Source organism: Drosophila elegans, unplaced genomic scaffold (genome assembly GCF_018152505.1).
Source record: "Drosophila elegans isolate 14027-0461.03 unplaced genomic scaffold, ASM1815250v1 contig_814, whole genome shotgun sequence".
Lineage (NCBI taxonomy): Eukaryota > Metazoa > Arthropoda > Insecta > Diptera > Drosophilidae > Drosophila > Drosophila elegans.
The window spans coordinates 2994826-3007919 of NW_024546167.1; the positions used below are offsets into that span (position 1 = coordinate 2994826).

The 13094-nt window shown below is 42.6% G+C and overlaps 1 protein-coding gene across 3 annotated transcripts in view; it reads right to left on the minus strand.

Annotated features, from left to right (window-relative positions):
- Positions 1 to 3: 3 nt before the first annotated feature.
- LOC108141778 overlaps positions 4 to 13094 on the minus strand; it is a 118314-nt gene continuing 105223 nt past the window's right edge. For 2 of the 3 annotated variants that reach the window (XM_017265278.2, XM_017265279.2), the window contains exons 14-21: positions 12879 to 13061; positions 12679 to 12817; positions 11310 to 11519; positions 5458 to 6425; positions 5112 to 5244; positions 2706 to 2895; positions 2109 to 2639; positions 4 to 1322 (exon numbers count right to left, since the gene is read on the minus strand). In XM_017265278.2, the coding sequence (XP_017120767.1) occupies positions 796 to 1322; positions 2109 to 2639; positions 2706 to 2895; positions 5112 to 5244; positions 5458 to 6425; positions 11310 to 11519; positions 12679 to 12817; positions 12879 to 13061 (2881 nt within the window). In that variant the 3' untranslated portion in view covers positions 4 to 795. The remainder of the gene's footprint in view (positions 1323 to 2108; positions 2640 to 2705; positions 2896 to 5111; positions 5245 to 5457; positions 6426 to 11309; positions 11520 to 12678; positions 12818 to 12878; positions 13062 to 13094) is intronic. The other variant, XM_041710557.1, reaches the window with a different exon arrangement.

Genomic DNA, 13094 nt, shown 5'->3' on the forward strand with positions numbered 1-13094 from the left:
TGTCTTTTTTTTTGTCTGCCAACACCATTTAACTCCTTATTCGAATATTAAAAGAAGATTTAAAAATGTAGTCCCGCTCCATAAACAAAATAAATCAAAACCCTTATTTTCATAGATTTTCTAACAAGAGTCTTGAGTTTATTTAAAGATATATATCTGTATAATTTGTTTTGTTCCAGAAATAGTCCTGTTATGTTTATTAGTTTTACAATTATTGTATTTTATAGGTTTTTATCTTTGTTACTTAATGGGGCTTAATTTTGCTTTAATTCTAGGAAAACTTTAAATGGAATCAAAAACATTTTCACACCTTGCTGTGCTCTCGCTCATTCAATTTTCATCTTCATTGTGTTTTCCTTAATAGGTTTTTGTAAATCTAGCTAAAAAGTTATTTTTAGTTTAAATTCTTTCAATTTGTTTACATATGCAGTGACATAAAGTTCAATTTGTATTCTAAATGTATGACTATAGGTATGATTGATGTTCAAATCACTTTAAAAGACATAAATTTTGAACATTTCATGGATTTATTGAACTGGAAGTTCTATTAAATCTGGCAGGTTCGACAACAAAACTGGGACTCACTTGATAGAGTATTGGGTTAAACGATGACTTCAATGGATTGCTAACCCTATGAAGTATATTTGATGCATACATACATGAGTATTCACAGAGATTTCTACTGTAGTCAAGTTCGGCAATTTGATTTACATATATTTACATCGTATGATAGAAAAACGAAGCCTCTTAAATGCATCTCAGTGTCGGAATCGCTCTTCCAACTTACACATATTGCTATTGTTTTTGCTGGCTGCCATCAGTGGTGGGCGGTGGTAGTGGTAGTGGTGGTGGTGGCACCCCGCCTCCATCTGGGGCATCCACTGCCCCCCGGTTCAGCAAGTAGTCCAGATCTAGGGTGATGCGATCCAGCGTGGCATCGTTGGCCCCACAGCCACTCTGTGTGGGCGTATGAGTGGGCGTGGCCGGGGTCGCCGTGGTCGCCGTGCTGGTGGCCGTCGAAGTGGAGACCACAGCCGCCACCATGGTGGGCAGCAGGGGGTCAAAGGTCGTGCGAGACGTGGGCTCCAGGATGGTCACCCGCTTCTGCGTCTTGGGCGTCTGGGTGGACATGGCAGACATCGCTGACATCGCCGGCATCGCCGCTCCACTCAAGTTGCCGCTTATGGTCGGCGGTGGCGCCATACTCAGGATTAGCGAGCTGGGCACAAAGTCCACGTAGGGATTATGCTGCAGCGGGACATAATGAGAAGTGCTGGTGGCCGTGGGGATAATGGCACTGGTGTGAATGCCAATAATGCTGTCTGCAAGGAGGAGAACGAAGGCGGAATAGTTGGTTATAAGACGCTAGAACGTGAATGCATACATCCTTCTTCATTTTGAAAAAAGGGTTTGCCGAACATATCAAATTAAAATATATATATTTATTAAATTGTATTTTTTTTTTTAGTTCCTGAGTAACATTAATTAAATCCCTTACTTAAAAGTTTTCTTGCTGCAACAGAAAATTTAACTTAGGAACTAAAAGCGCAATGCATTTTCACTCGCCATTTAGCCAGAGTAAATGGTTTTGAGAAACTTTTATGTGCTTTTATCCGTCTCCCCACTACAAAATTAAAATGAAAACGATATTAAAATTGTAATTTTTACCATATATTTTTGATGCAATAACAATTATTATTTATCGTGAACTTTTCGTTCAAAAGAAAAATTTGTCAAAAAATCAAAATTTATTTAAATTATATAAGAATACAAAATTTCATTAAAAGTCACATATTCATTTATTTTATTATTATAAATTTGTTGTCTTTTTCAACTATAACTTTATGTCTAATAGGACTTATAATTATTAAATGTATTAAAAAACAGTTCATTATGATTTAACTTTACATTATTTAAATATTGTTATCCTTGTTAAGAATCAGGAAGCTTATCAAGTATTAAGAGCAAATGAATTTAATATTTCTTCACAAAAAGTTTAATATATCATCTTTTTTTTTTGGTAGAAAAGTCGAATAACTGATTTTGGGCATAGTGAGAAATTTAAAAATTCTGATAATTTTCGCCATATATTTTGTGTAAGCACTTACCTGCTGCCACGCCCTGCAGGATATCGAGCGTCTCGACGCCCACAAACTCGCCGCACGGTCCTTGGCGATAATGCGTGGGCTGCTGATGCAGCGTTCTTCTGCCCAGACTTCCCGTCAGTCCTCCCACACCCACGCCCACTCCCATGCCCATGCCCACGCCCATACCCATGCCCATGGTGTACGCATCGTAGGCGGTTCCGCCGCCCAAAATGGCGCAACAGCGGGTGTCCGGCGAGGGGGCCACGGACAGACTCTGGCGGTCGCCCATGAAGGACTCCGCCGCTCCATCTGCGCCCGCTTGGCAACGCGGCGCCGTCGAGATGATTGTCAACGGCAGTGGAACGTCGGAGCCCGGTGCTCCTGACATCTCCAGGCCCACCTTCGATTGCAGGGGCGCGGCACCGCCTCCTCCGCCAACTGACGAGCCCAAGGATCCAGCTGCTGCTGCTGCAGAGGACACGGCTGCATTGGACATTGACAAGGACACACCGCCGCACTCGTTCTCCTTCTCCTTGTCGTGGTTGGTGTAGACTGCAAAAGGGGATTACAAGGGGGTTACAAGCCGAAACAGGAGGAAATTCGAGAGGGAAAACGCACAGCTCAGCGGACTATTCACGTTGGCCGTCGTCGTGGTGGTGCAGTAGTTCTCGTCCAGGCTGCTCCGGCTCGTATTGAACTTGGCCTGCTTCAGGGAGCTGTTCTGGCTGCTCCCGTTGCTGCTGAGGAAGGGGGGTCCTCGCAGCTGGCTCTCGGCCCTGATGACGAAACAGATGAGGATGGCCGAGCCCTGCAAAAGCGAAGCGATTGAATCATGACCGGGATTGCGGCATAAACTTCCAGCCCATCTGGGCTGACCCTAATAAAATTGGTTTTCGTTTGTCAACGGGAGATGGGTTGTCGCCCGAATGGAGTCATTAAGCCACGGAAGACCAAGACCCTTCGATTATGGCCAAGGTGATGGTGGCCCAGAGGCCCTCTAAACGGAAAATCAAACCAAGCGATTGGGAAATTAAATGCATGACCAAAAGGCGGCCATAAATCGACGACCAAACCATATGGGCCATACACGGCTATTATGTCCTTTTTTCATGAGCGCAATTTATGGGACGCATGCCCCGAGTTACAGGCATTGGATTTTCGAACAAAATTAATTGCAAAATTAGCGAAGGAGGAGTCCTAAGCTCGATGTACTGAATTGCTCTAATTGTATAGATATCCTTTGCATGCTCCACAAGGATTCCAAGCATATTAAAATACAAGGATTGCTGCACTTGAAAAAAGAAAAAAGTATGGGTAAAAAAATAAACAAATTAATATATTTCACTTGTAACTCTTTTTAACTCTGTAAATTCTTCGTTGATAATCATTTGGGTTTCAAAAGAAGAAGCTTTTAAAATTTGAATATTTAGTTTTCTAAGAAATTAACATAGTGCAGAAAATATAATAACTTTGTTTTTAATGCCAGCAGATTTAAAATTCCTATTTTATTTAAATTAAAAAATTTTTTTTTATGTTGTTTTAGCACGAACGATTCTAAACTTTCTTTTATATTTAAGGAACTTAAATTCTTTTTTGAGTTCTTACAATTTAAAAGTTTATTTTAAAATCGCAGAAGGGAAATAAATAAAATGAAAGAAACCAAATATTTCTGCGATTACCAAAACATTTAAATTTATTGATATTTATTACAAAATAGTTGGGACAGAGCTATTTAAAATTATATTATCAGAATTATAGTATATTTAATAAGCTATTCCTGTTTTATTGAGAAATTCAAGTCTTTTTTTCCTATTTGTATCAGTGGAGCATGATGCATATAAAAAACCCTCTTTTATTGATAATTTAGAGCACATCTTGACCATATTTTTCTCCCCGTGCAGCCGCCGTCTTGGCCATTGTTTAAATAATTAAATAGCAACAGCAGACAGAGCCATGCACACATACCCACACGCCCACAATCAAAGTGATTTGGGGCACATTAATAGTCCTGAATTGAGACGGTTGTAGACATTGCGGCTTGGATTCAAGGGGCGGCTGCTCGACCTAATTTGTTTGTGTTTGAATTTGAATGTGCCGTTTGCCGTGTGCCGTTTGCCGTGTGCCTTGTGCGCATTACGCATACGCCGAGTGGTACACACACGCGCCCACTTGCCGGCTTGCCGGCTTGCCACAACAAAGTGTGTGTGCGTGTAATTATGTGATTAGTTTTGCAAGTGAATCCCTACCCAATGCCTCCGCCCGTGCAGATAATTGTTTATTTAATTGGATAGAGCTGATTGCTGGGCGTGCGCAGAGCATTAGACCGTTTAATGCCATTCTGGTGGCTACAAAAAAGAAATCGGTGGCCGTTCCGTCCCCTGCAGCCCGGCAGTGCAATTGGAGCACGAGGATGTGATTCCACTCTCAAGTGGCAGGTGGTGGGCAAGTCGAGGGCACTTATTCCATTTGCACAGCAAATCACCCAGAAGTGGAATAAAAAGCAAACAATAACAGCAAGTGGAGCAAGCCGGAGTCAAGTGTCAAAGCCAAGGGCAAAGTAAACACCAAAAAGACTTCTTCCAGCTCTTTGATCATTCAAGGTAGCTAATGCAGTCGCTATTGCCACGCCCACTCTCGCTTTCAACCACCGCCGCCCATATTCTCAGTTGATTTTGCATGCATAATTTGCACAGGCAGGTGTAAAAATATGCAGGCATTACACTTTGATAAAATATGCAACTTAAATAAGTCGTCGGAAATAAAAACGAAATGCGATTTGCATAAGCCTCGTTTGTTGGATGCTGCCCCCCACCCTCCCCCCTATATATATCCCATAGTTGAGCACCAGTTGGAGCGGCAAATGGAATGGGAATTGGACCACCCAGAACCGAATCAAACATCCGACCTTAATCCCATCACGGCGCAGTGATATACATATATATTTTATCTGCGCTGCGCCTAATTGAATTTCAATCGATGGTCCACCTGGCGGCTAAGAGGATGTAAACGGTTGCCCGCACTTACCAATAATATGCACGATATGCCGAACGGATATGCCCACAGAGTATCCGGTGATGAATTAACATAAGCGATGAAGAGTCCGTCGCTGCAGATTTTGGCCAGCAGCAGTCCGCCCGCCCGGTAGAGCAAACCGAATCTGGAATCGGGAATACATTAAATTAGACGCAAGTGCAGATGCCATCATGGCATTGTGGCTTCGTTTTCGTTTTCGGATTTCGTTTTTTCTTATCAGATTAGCCAGTGACAGGAAAATGGTTCACAAAGAGACCAAGTCATTAAAATCAAAGTGTTTCCCCCGAAGCCATATCTTCCATTCCCGTTTTCAGCATTTTATTGTCGAATGACTTACCGCCTGCGCAGAGCCAGATTGAATTTATCCAACGGATGCGTATGCACAGTGCGATTCTTATGCCACAGCCACAAAAGTTTCTTCATTAAAATGGCAAACAGCGCCAGGAAGAGCAGAATGAAGAGCAGATCGATGCAGACGAACAGGACGAAGCTGAGTGCTGGCTTTGGCACTGTCGAAGCGTCACCCAGACCGGAAGTCAAAGGCGCAGTTAGCGCAAATGCGGAAGTGGAGGTACTGCCCCTGCTCCGCCAAGAGACTCCCAACTGCTGCTGATGCTGCTGCTGCTGCTGCTGCTGCTCCAGACCAAAGCCACTGGTAGCTGCAGTGATTGATGACGTTGACGTGGCCACATCATCGACCGATGACAATGACTCTTTCTCTGCTGGCAAAGTCGTTCCATTGCCCAGCTGCAGTGCCTCCGACTCGAGCAGTAAATTATCGCCGTTAAGCAGCGAGTGGGCCGAGTACTCCGACTCCTCCGCTTCTGCCGGTCTGCCGAGGGCGGCGGCGGCGGTATCCGGGGAGGCGACTGCACCCGTCCAAAGGACCTCCAGCCACCAGTGCGTTGGCCAGCGGCCAATGATGCTGCAGATTAGGGGAGCGGCCACCGCAAACAGGAGCGGCAGTAGCCAACTGATGCCGATGGCGCCTCGCATTCCCGCCGCCGACGAACTGGGCGATGGGCGGCGCTGGACAATGGAGGACGTGGTGGCCCCCAGCGGCGACTGAGCCCGAATCTGCGTAATGTTGCTCAGGCTCTCCAGTTCCCGATCCCGCTCCCGCTCCCGCTCTCGCTCCCCTCCTCCTTCGAGGCGTCGCTTGGTGGGCGTGGTCGGCCTGCCGCCAATCTGCAGATACTTCTTGGGCATCAGCTCCGTGTGGATGGCCAGGGCAATCGCAATCAGCGTCGAGATGCCCAGCAACAAGAGTGATGCTAGCGATGTGCTAATGATGCCGTGCCAGCTCTGCAAGAGAGGAAATTATGAACGGCCGTTAATAAGGAAATGGAGTGCTTTGACGGCTGAGCTGCAACATCGTTATTTTTAATTAAATATAAAAAGTTGTCATCTTGCCGCATCAGCAGCAGCAGCAGTAGCAGCCGCAGTAGCAACCGCAGCAACATCCAGCCAACGAAGCCATTTGGTGGGTATTTTCAGCCCCCAAACCCTAATGGTCAGCATTTTGGCATAACTTTTTTATTACACTTTTACCGCGCTTCGGTGACTGGACATTGGCTATAAGAAAGCTGTAAACAATTTGCACAACATTATTTTCTGGACACGGTTTTCATAACCAATTAGGAACCCAAGTATGGCGTAATGAACATGCATCTTAGGTTGCATTATCAAATATCTTATGGCTAATTGGTTTTCGGGCTTACATAGGGGATATCTAATTAAGGAAAGTTATTTGCTGCAGATGTGCATTTCGTAATTAAAACTTCAATGTGTATTGAATTTATGGAAAGTTTCAAATTCCTTATTTTTGATGTATTTGCTGGGCCAATTTTGTATACTTAATATATAAACTTAACAAAGTTGGTTAACACACAAGCTTAAAGTTATGACTCAACTCATCATCTTCAGTAGCCTTCGGGGCCAAATGTGAGAAAAACATTTTGTCAACTTTTAAATTTTCAATTTACAATACGAAAACGAATACGAATACGAATACGAATATTTCCATCCCGTCAGTTTGCCGCGGAAAATTATGAGTTAAGTGCGCTTAAAAGCTTTCGCCTTTCACATGTTCTGATGCAGTTGAGGGCGGGCGTACGCGTCGTATGCGTAATTTATGTTTTCTTATTTATTTATTGTTTTTTTTTCATTCCGTTTAACTGTCGTGCTGAAATTGTATTTTATTTATGCCCGCAAATATATGCAATAAGTAAAATGAATATTTTAATTGTATTTATTGTGGCATGACGTGGGCGTGTGTGTGTGTGTGTGGGCGTGGTCGGTGGTCGGTGGTCTGATGGTCTGGTGGCTGCGGTTGACGTCCGTCGCCAGTGGCAGATGCGTCTTCGTTTGGTCCTGCTCCTGGGACACGTGTTTCAAACCATAAAATTTGCATGTGTTCACATGTTCGGTTGTGTGGTACTTTTTAATAAAGTTGCCCCGAACGCGTGTGCGCGCAATTAATGTGCAATAATAATAATAATAATAATTGTATGTGTGTGTGTGCGTTGTGTGCGCTTGTTTGCGTTGTGTTATTAAGACAAAGTTTCCCTCTGGCGAAACGTCATGAAATGCGCATTGTGCAACTCACCGCCCCGACGTAAGTTGCTCATTAACTTGGCCAACAGAGGAGAGTACGCATTGTCTCCAGTGCCGGGGGCCAGCCTATGCCTATGCCAGGTTTGTTTTATTTATCAACAGCAAAGCTCTCTACGTCCTCTAGCACAAACGTTCATTATTCACAAATTCCTCCACTGCAATCCTTTGAGACGCAACCCGTAGTGCGTGAGGCAAAAATGTCGATGCAGATAGCGAAACATACGCGCACCGCTCCTCCAATTGTGGCGTCCACGGTCGAGCTCACAGGCATCTTGGTGCCCGGGCCATCAGCATCATCGTTTGCCTTTGTCAGCATTTCGAGAATTTGAGTTCTCCCAAGAGCTGCACGGCGAGAAATTATCCAATCTAATCCGGTTGCCCAATACATGCGGTGCTACGATGTCATCATAAAATCATTTGAGGCTTATGCTCTAGAGAAAACGATGAAAATTTCTCTACTCGTTCAAAAACCAATCACTTGCTCTTAACAAAATTCTCTAGAGATTTAAACACACATTTCTCTCACCATCTTAAGTTTAAGATCCGAGAGAAAATAAAGTCTGCAAAGAATTCAGCATGTCTATGTTTTTGGGGTCTGTGCGTTGGCTTCAAAGTTTATCACTCATACGTACTGTTGCCTTTGATCAAAACTTAATTTTCATCAAGATGGCGTAGACTAATTTCACCTTTTCTCCTTATATGGACAACTATTTCAGCAAGATCAACAGACTGACAATGCTAGAAATGGAGATAGATTTATTTTCATAAAATTCCAGCTGGCTTATGAGTCAAATGAGTTATTGAGACCATTGCGACATGTAATATAATATTTTTTGGTTTTCAAATACATTTTTTGTGCACCAAAAACTATTATATTTATTGGTCAGAGTTCGGTTTATGGCTTTATATTTTTGGGGATACAATTTGCTTGGACCTTAGAAAATAATCGTTACTGCAAAAAATTGTAAATCTATACTTCAGGAAAATGGTCTCTATAAATACACATGGCAACATAAATTGTTTAAAGGTTTTGGACTAATGTTGCTCCTACTTTAGAACTAATTTTCATAAACTCTACGCTTATAGGAATTAAGCATAGATTGTCGATATAAAGTAAAATCTTTTCATATGTTCTTAGCTGTGGGAAAGTTCAGGCAACAGGCCAGACTTCTCTTTAAGAGCCCAATAAAAACCAATCCTTTGGTAGTACAGAATTTCAATGGGAAATTTTCATGCTGGATTACCATGCTTGGCTTATGTTTTGATTATCGTTTATTGCCAAAAGCTCTATGTGAAACTGTGTTATGCCTCTACCCAAATGTGTTTTTCCAAGTGTGTCCCCTTTTTTCATTTTCATTTTCAGTTTCCCTTGCCCAAACCTTTCCATATTGCGTCCTGGCATCCTCGTATCCTCGCATCCTCATCCTCTGACGCATCTTTATTTGCAAGTGCCCGCGCCTTTGTCGTCTCCTTGCTCGTTGTCGTACACAATGTTTTATTTGTTTTTCATTCGTTTATTGAGCCGCTGCTGCCGCTGCGGACCAGTTTATTACTAATTCAAAAATGTTATTTCTTGTTAGAGCTTTGCAGTTACTTCTTTTGCGCCGGGCGTTCCACGCACCCCCGGGGATTAGGCATCGCAACTTTATTCGCTTATGCTTTTTTCGTTTCACGTTTATAATTTAGACGGCTTGCGGGTGCTTTGGGGACCTCGACATCCCCATCCCCATCCCCGTTCTCGGATCCTTGGCCAATGGGTTCAGTATATAGTATATAGTATTTCTACAGCGCGCTCGGGTTAGAGTCTACCCCATTAGCATTTCCCCACTTCAAACGTCTGAGAGTGTGCGTTTATAAATATTAATTTCGATTCCAGTTGCCTCGTAGCCTCCACCACCTGCCCCACTCCTCCTCCGCCTCCGCCTCCGTCTCATCCTTCGAGCCGGCGTCGTGCATTGTTGACTTTTAATTTCCATCCAAGGAGGTCGACGCCAACAGGTTAGGGAATTGTTTTCCATGAATTTTCCGTTTGGCTGCCACGAAAACTAAATGTAAATTATTTGCTTTGTTGTCCACCGACCTCACGAAATTCCGACATTCTTGGTATGGTATGGTATGGTATGGTATGGTATGGTTGGGTATGGTAACGACTTGCAGACGACACGCTAATTTGTTTTGATGATGATTACAGATTTTTGGCTCGGCCGTGATTGTTATTATTTGAAAAGTCTCGAATAAGACTCGTGATGGGAAATTGGTGATTGCCGGAGATTGCAGACACCGCAAATAATTACAACTTAAGGGTTTTTGCCCTGCTCTGCTAGTTTAAACCGATGGTATTTCCCATACCCACTCAAAGTGGGTGTGTGAAACTCGTTTGTGCTTCGATTGCCCTGCTCCTTTATTTTTTTCGTTGGTGAGAAACCAAGGGATTCTCATTCTGTTTCTGATTTCGATTCCGCACGCCCGCGCGCCTTATATCATGCAACACTTTTTGTTATTACTTTTCAGGTCCGCCTCCTCTGCTGCTCGGCTGCAGCTGTATGTTTGGATTTGGGTTTTCGGTTTTCGGTTCCGGGCTGCCTTGCTTTCAGCTTGGCTTTCCTCCGTTTTACTTGTTTATTTATTTTGGCGTAATTAAATTTCACGCTTTGGTTCCCTTTTTTTTCCATGCTCCCAGTGCAGCCTCTCAAAGGCGTTGTTTTAAAGCGCCGCATCGCACTAGCGCATTTAACTGCACCAAAGCATGCACATCGCATTCAAAAATGTAGTGGCTAAATAGCCTTACATGCCATTTTTTTTTTATTTTTTTTTTTTAATAAAGCTTGGTTTCCCTGCTTAAATTGCTAATTATTAATTCATTTTAAGAAGCAGTATTTTATACTTTTATCCAATTGAGAGTCTTTGATTATTTCATTCACATACATTCACATGAAAATTGCATCATATGCTCTAATGCTATAAACTTACACATGAAGGCTTACAAAATATATTTGTCATGAAATTTGCATCATATATTCTAATTGAAGTGAAGACTAAGAAGAACTTTTAATAAAAAGCGTACAAAGGGAATATAGTTTCAGCAATTAAGAAATAATGAAAAAGGCTAACTTTAAATGATGTAACAAGTACATTTTGGATTAAGTAAAAATATATGGTTTTTATCATGTAGCATACGCCATTTTCGCCATTTCAATTATACACATTATGTCATGGTCTTGCCAAAATCAATTTTAAGCTTTCACATGGATTAGTTTTAAAACTTGAAACAATAGTGCTACCAATAATGGTTGAAGTGCTTTTAAAAATAATATGAATACTAAGCAGATGAACTTTTCCTCTTTAATTGAATGATGATGTTAGATGTTCAATATGTCATCCCAGCCTTAAGAATTAAGTGTTAAGTCTTTCCATAGAAAAATCTCTGCGTTTAAAGTTGTTTCTTAAGTACATACATAGATTCTAGTCATGTCAATGGAATACAAGATAGAATTCAATTTGTATTCGTCGAAGCAGCATTGCTATTCCCCCCCAAAATATTATTATTATTATTTGTTTTTGCGGACAACTCACCAGCGGCAGCATTTTCATGAATCCCAGCAAGTAGATGAGCATCACACTCGACGTGGACACGCAGAACTGCATCTTGAGGAACGTGACGGCGCACTTGCGATTGCACCAGATGGGCACCAGGATGAGGAGGGCGGATCCGCACTGGAGGAGGCAGCAGGCGCAGCTGGCGATCACGAAGATGGGGCGCCGGGGGGCGTTTGCCGGGGGGGACTGCAAACGGAATCGACCAGAGGCCGAAAACAATTAGCAATTCAAACTAGCAGCGAAACGAAACAAAACAAAACGAAAGCTAAATGGGCCAAAATGCTGTTTGCCTTAGCAGGCTGCCGCCAGCAATCGGACGAATTCAAATTTGGTCAGGGATGCAGCCTAAACATCTCAAACTTTTTTGGTGTACTTTAAAATAAATTTCAAATTTAATTAAAGTTTGTAGATTATTATAAGACTGTATTTGAAAGCTGAAACGGCTTATAAAAATTTAACATTTTTCGAACGCATGGTTTTGTTGTGTTATTTTAAATATTTGATTGGCACCAACTGATTGATTTTATTAGGGCTAATATTTTAACTGAAAAAAGGCACTTTTATTTTTTGCCCAGAATAAATTGATTAAAAATATAAAAAATTATATTTTATGTCTATAAAATAACGTAAGCCACCAAAGTATAGGTTGTGAGAGTCAAAAATTTATTATATAAAGCCCAACTTAATAAATTTTAATTAATTTAAGTTACTTTTGCTTTTTTCATATTATAGCCATCGAAAAACAGATGTTGGCGGCAAATGCTGACGAGTAAAATAATCAAAAATAAATACTTTATAACTTTAAGCTTTAAGACACTGAAGTTCAGGTTGTGACAGTAAAAACTGTATTATCTAAAGCCTAACTAAATAATTTTAAATTTTAATAATTTATTATATAATTCCAGCGATAAAAAGATGATGCCAGCAAATGCTGACGAAAAATATAGTCAACACGGGACTTAAAACCAAACTACTCGTGATATTTGATCGATGTGCATCCCTGACTTTAAGTATTTTCGCTGTGACTGAATGCAGCCAGCACAGTACAGAATCTAAGCTCGGAAAAAAGCGAGTGCATTTGGAGCAAGTTCATGGCAGCAAAGGCCAAGTTGTTGATTGCGAGCCAGGGAAGCGGAAATGCGGACGCTGAAGCTAAAGCTGCACAAAAAGGGAACCGGGCTGGGCTTCCCAGGTTGGGGCCACTAAATGGCAGCTCCTAAAAGTGCCATAAATCAAAAGGGGGCTTTCCACTTTAGTACACGTGAATGGCATGAATTGGGTGGCCGAATGGCCGAATGGCCGAGTGGCCTTGACGTCCTTGGTGACCCCGGTGAAACTGGCTTACATTCGGCTGGCGCTTGGTTAGCATGACCACGTAGGTTCCGGACAGCGGGCAGATGCAGCGCGTGATGTTGGCCATCAGGTGCTTGGTGATGCACAGATCCGATCGCCAGGTGGAGTCGAAGGAGGCCTTATAGTCGTGACTGCGCGGGAAATGGTCGATTAAGAACTGAGTTAACTTCTGGATGGGTCATCCTCGCTTACCCACAAACGGCCACCCAATCGCCCGTCTTGGGGACGCTCTCGTGCTGAAAAATAATCTCCACATGACCAGCCTCGAAGGGCAAATCGAGGGGCTCGCGGAAGTTGTCGTTGGAGCGATTTGACTGGAACAGCCAGGTCTGGATGATCCGCGACGCCAGCACGTAGTCCGAGTCCCGGGGATCACTATTCAATGAAAATGAGATAGAACAGGAGTTT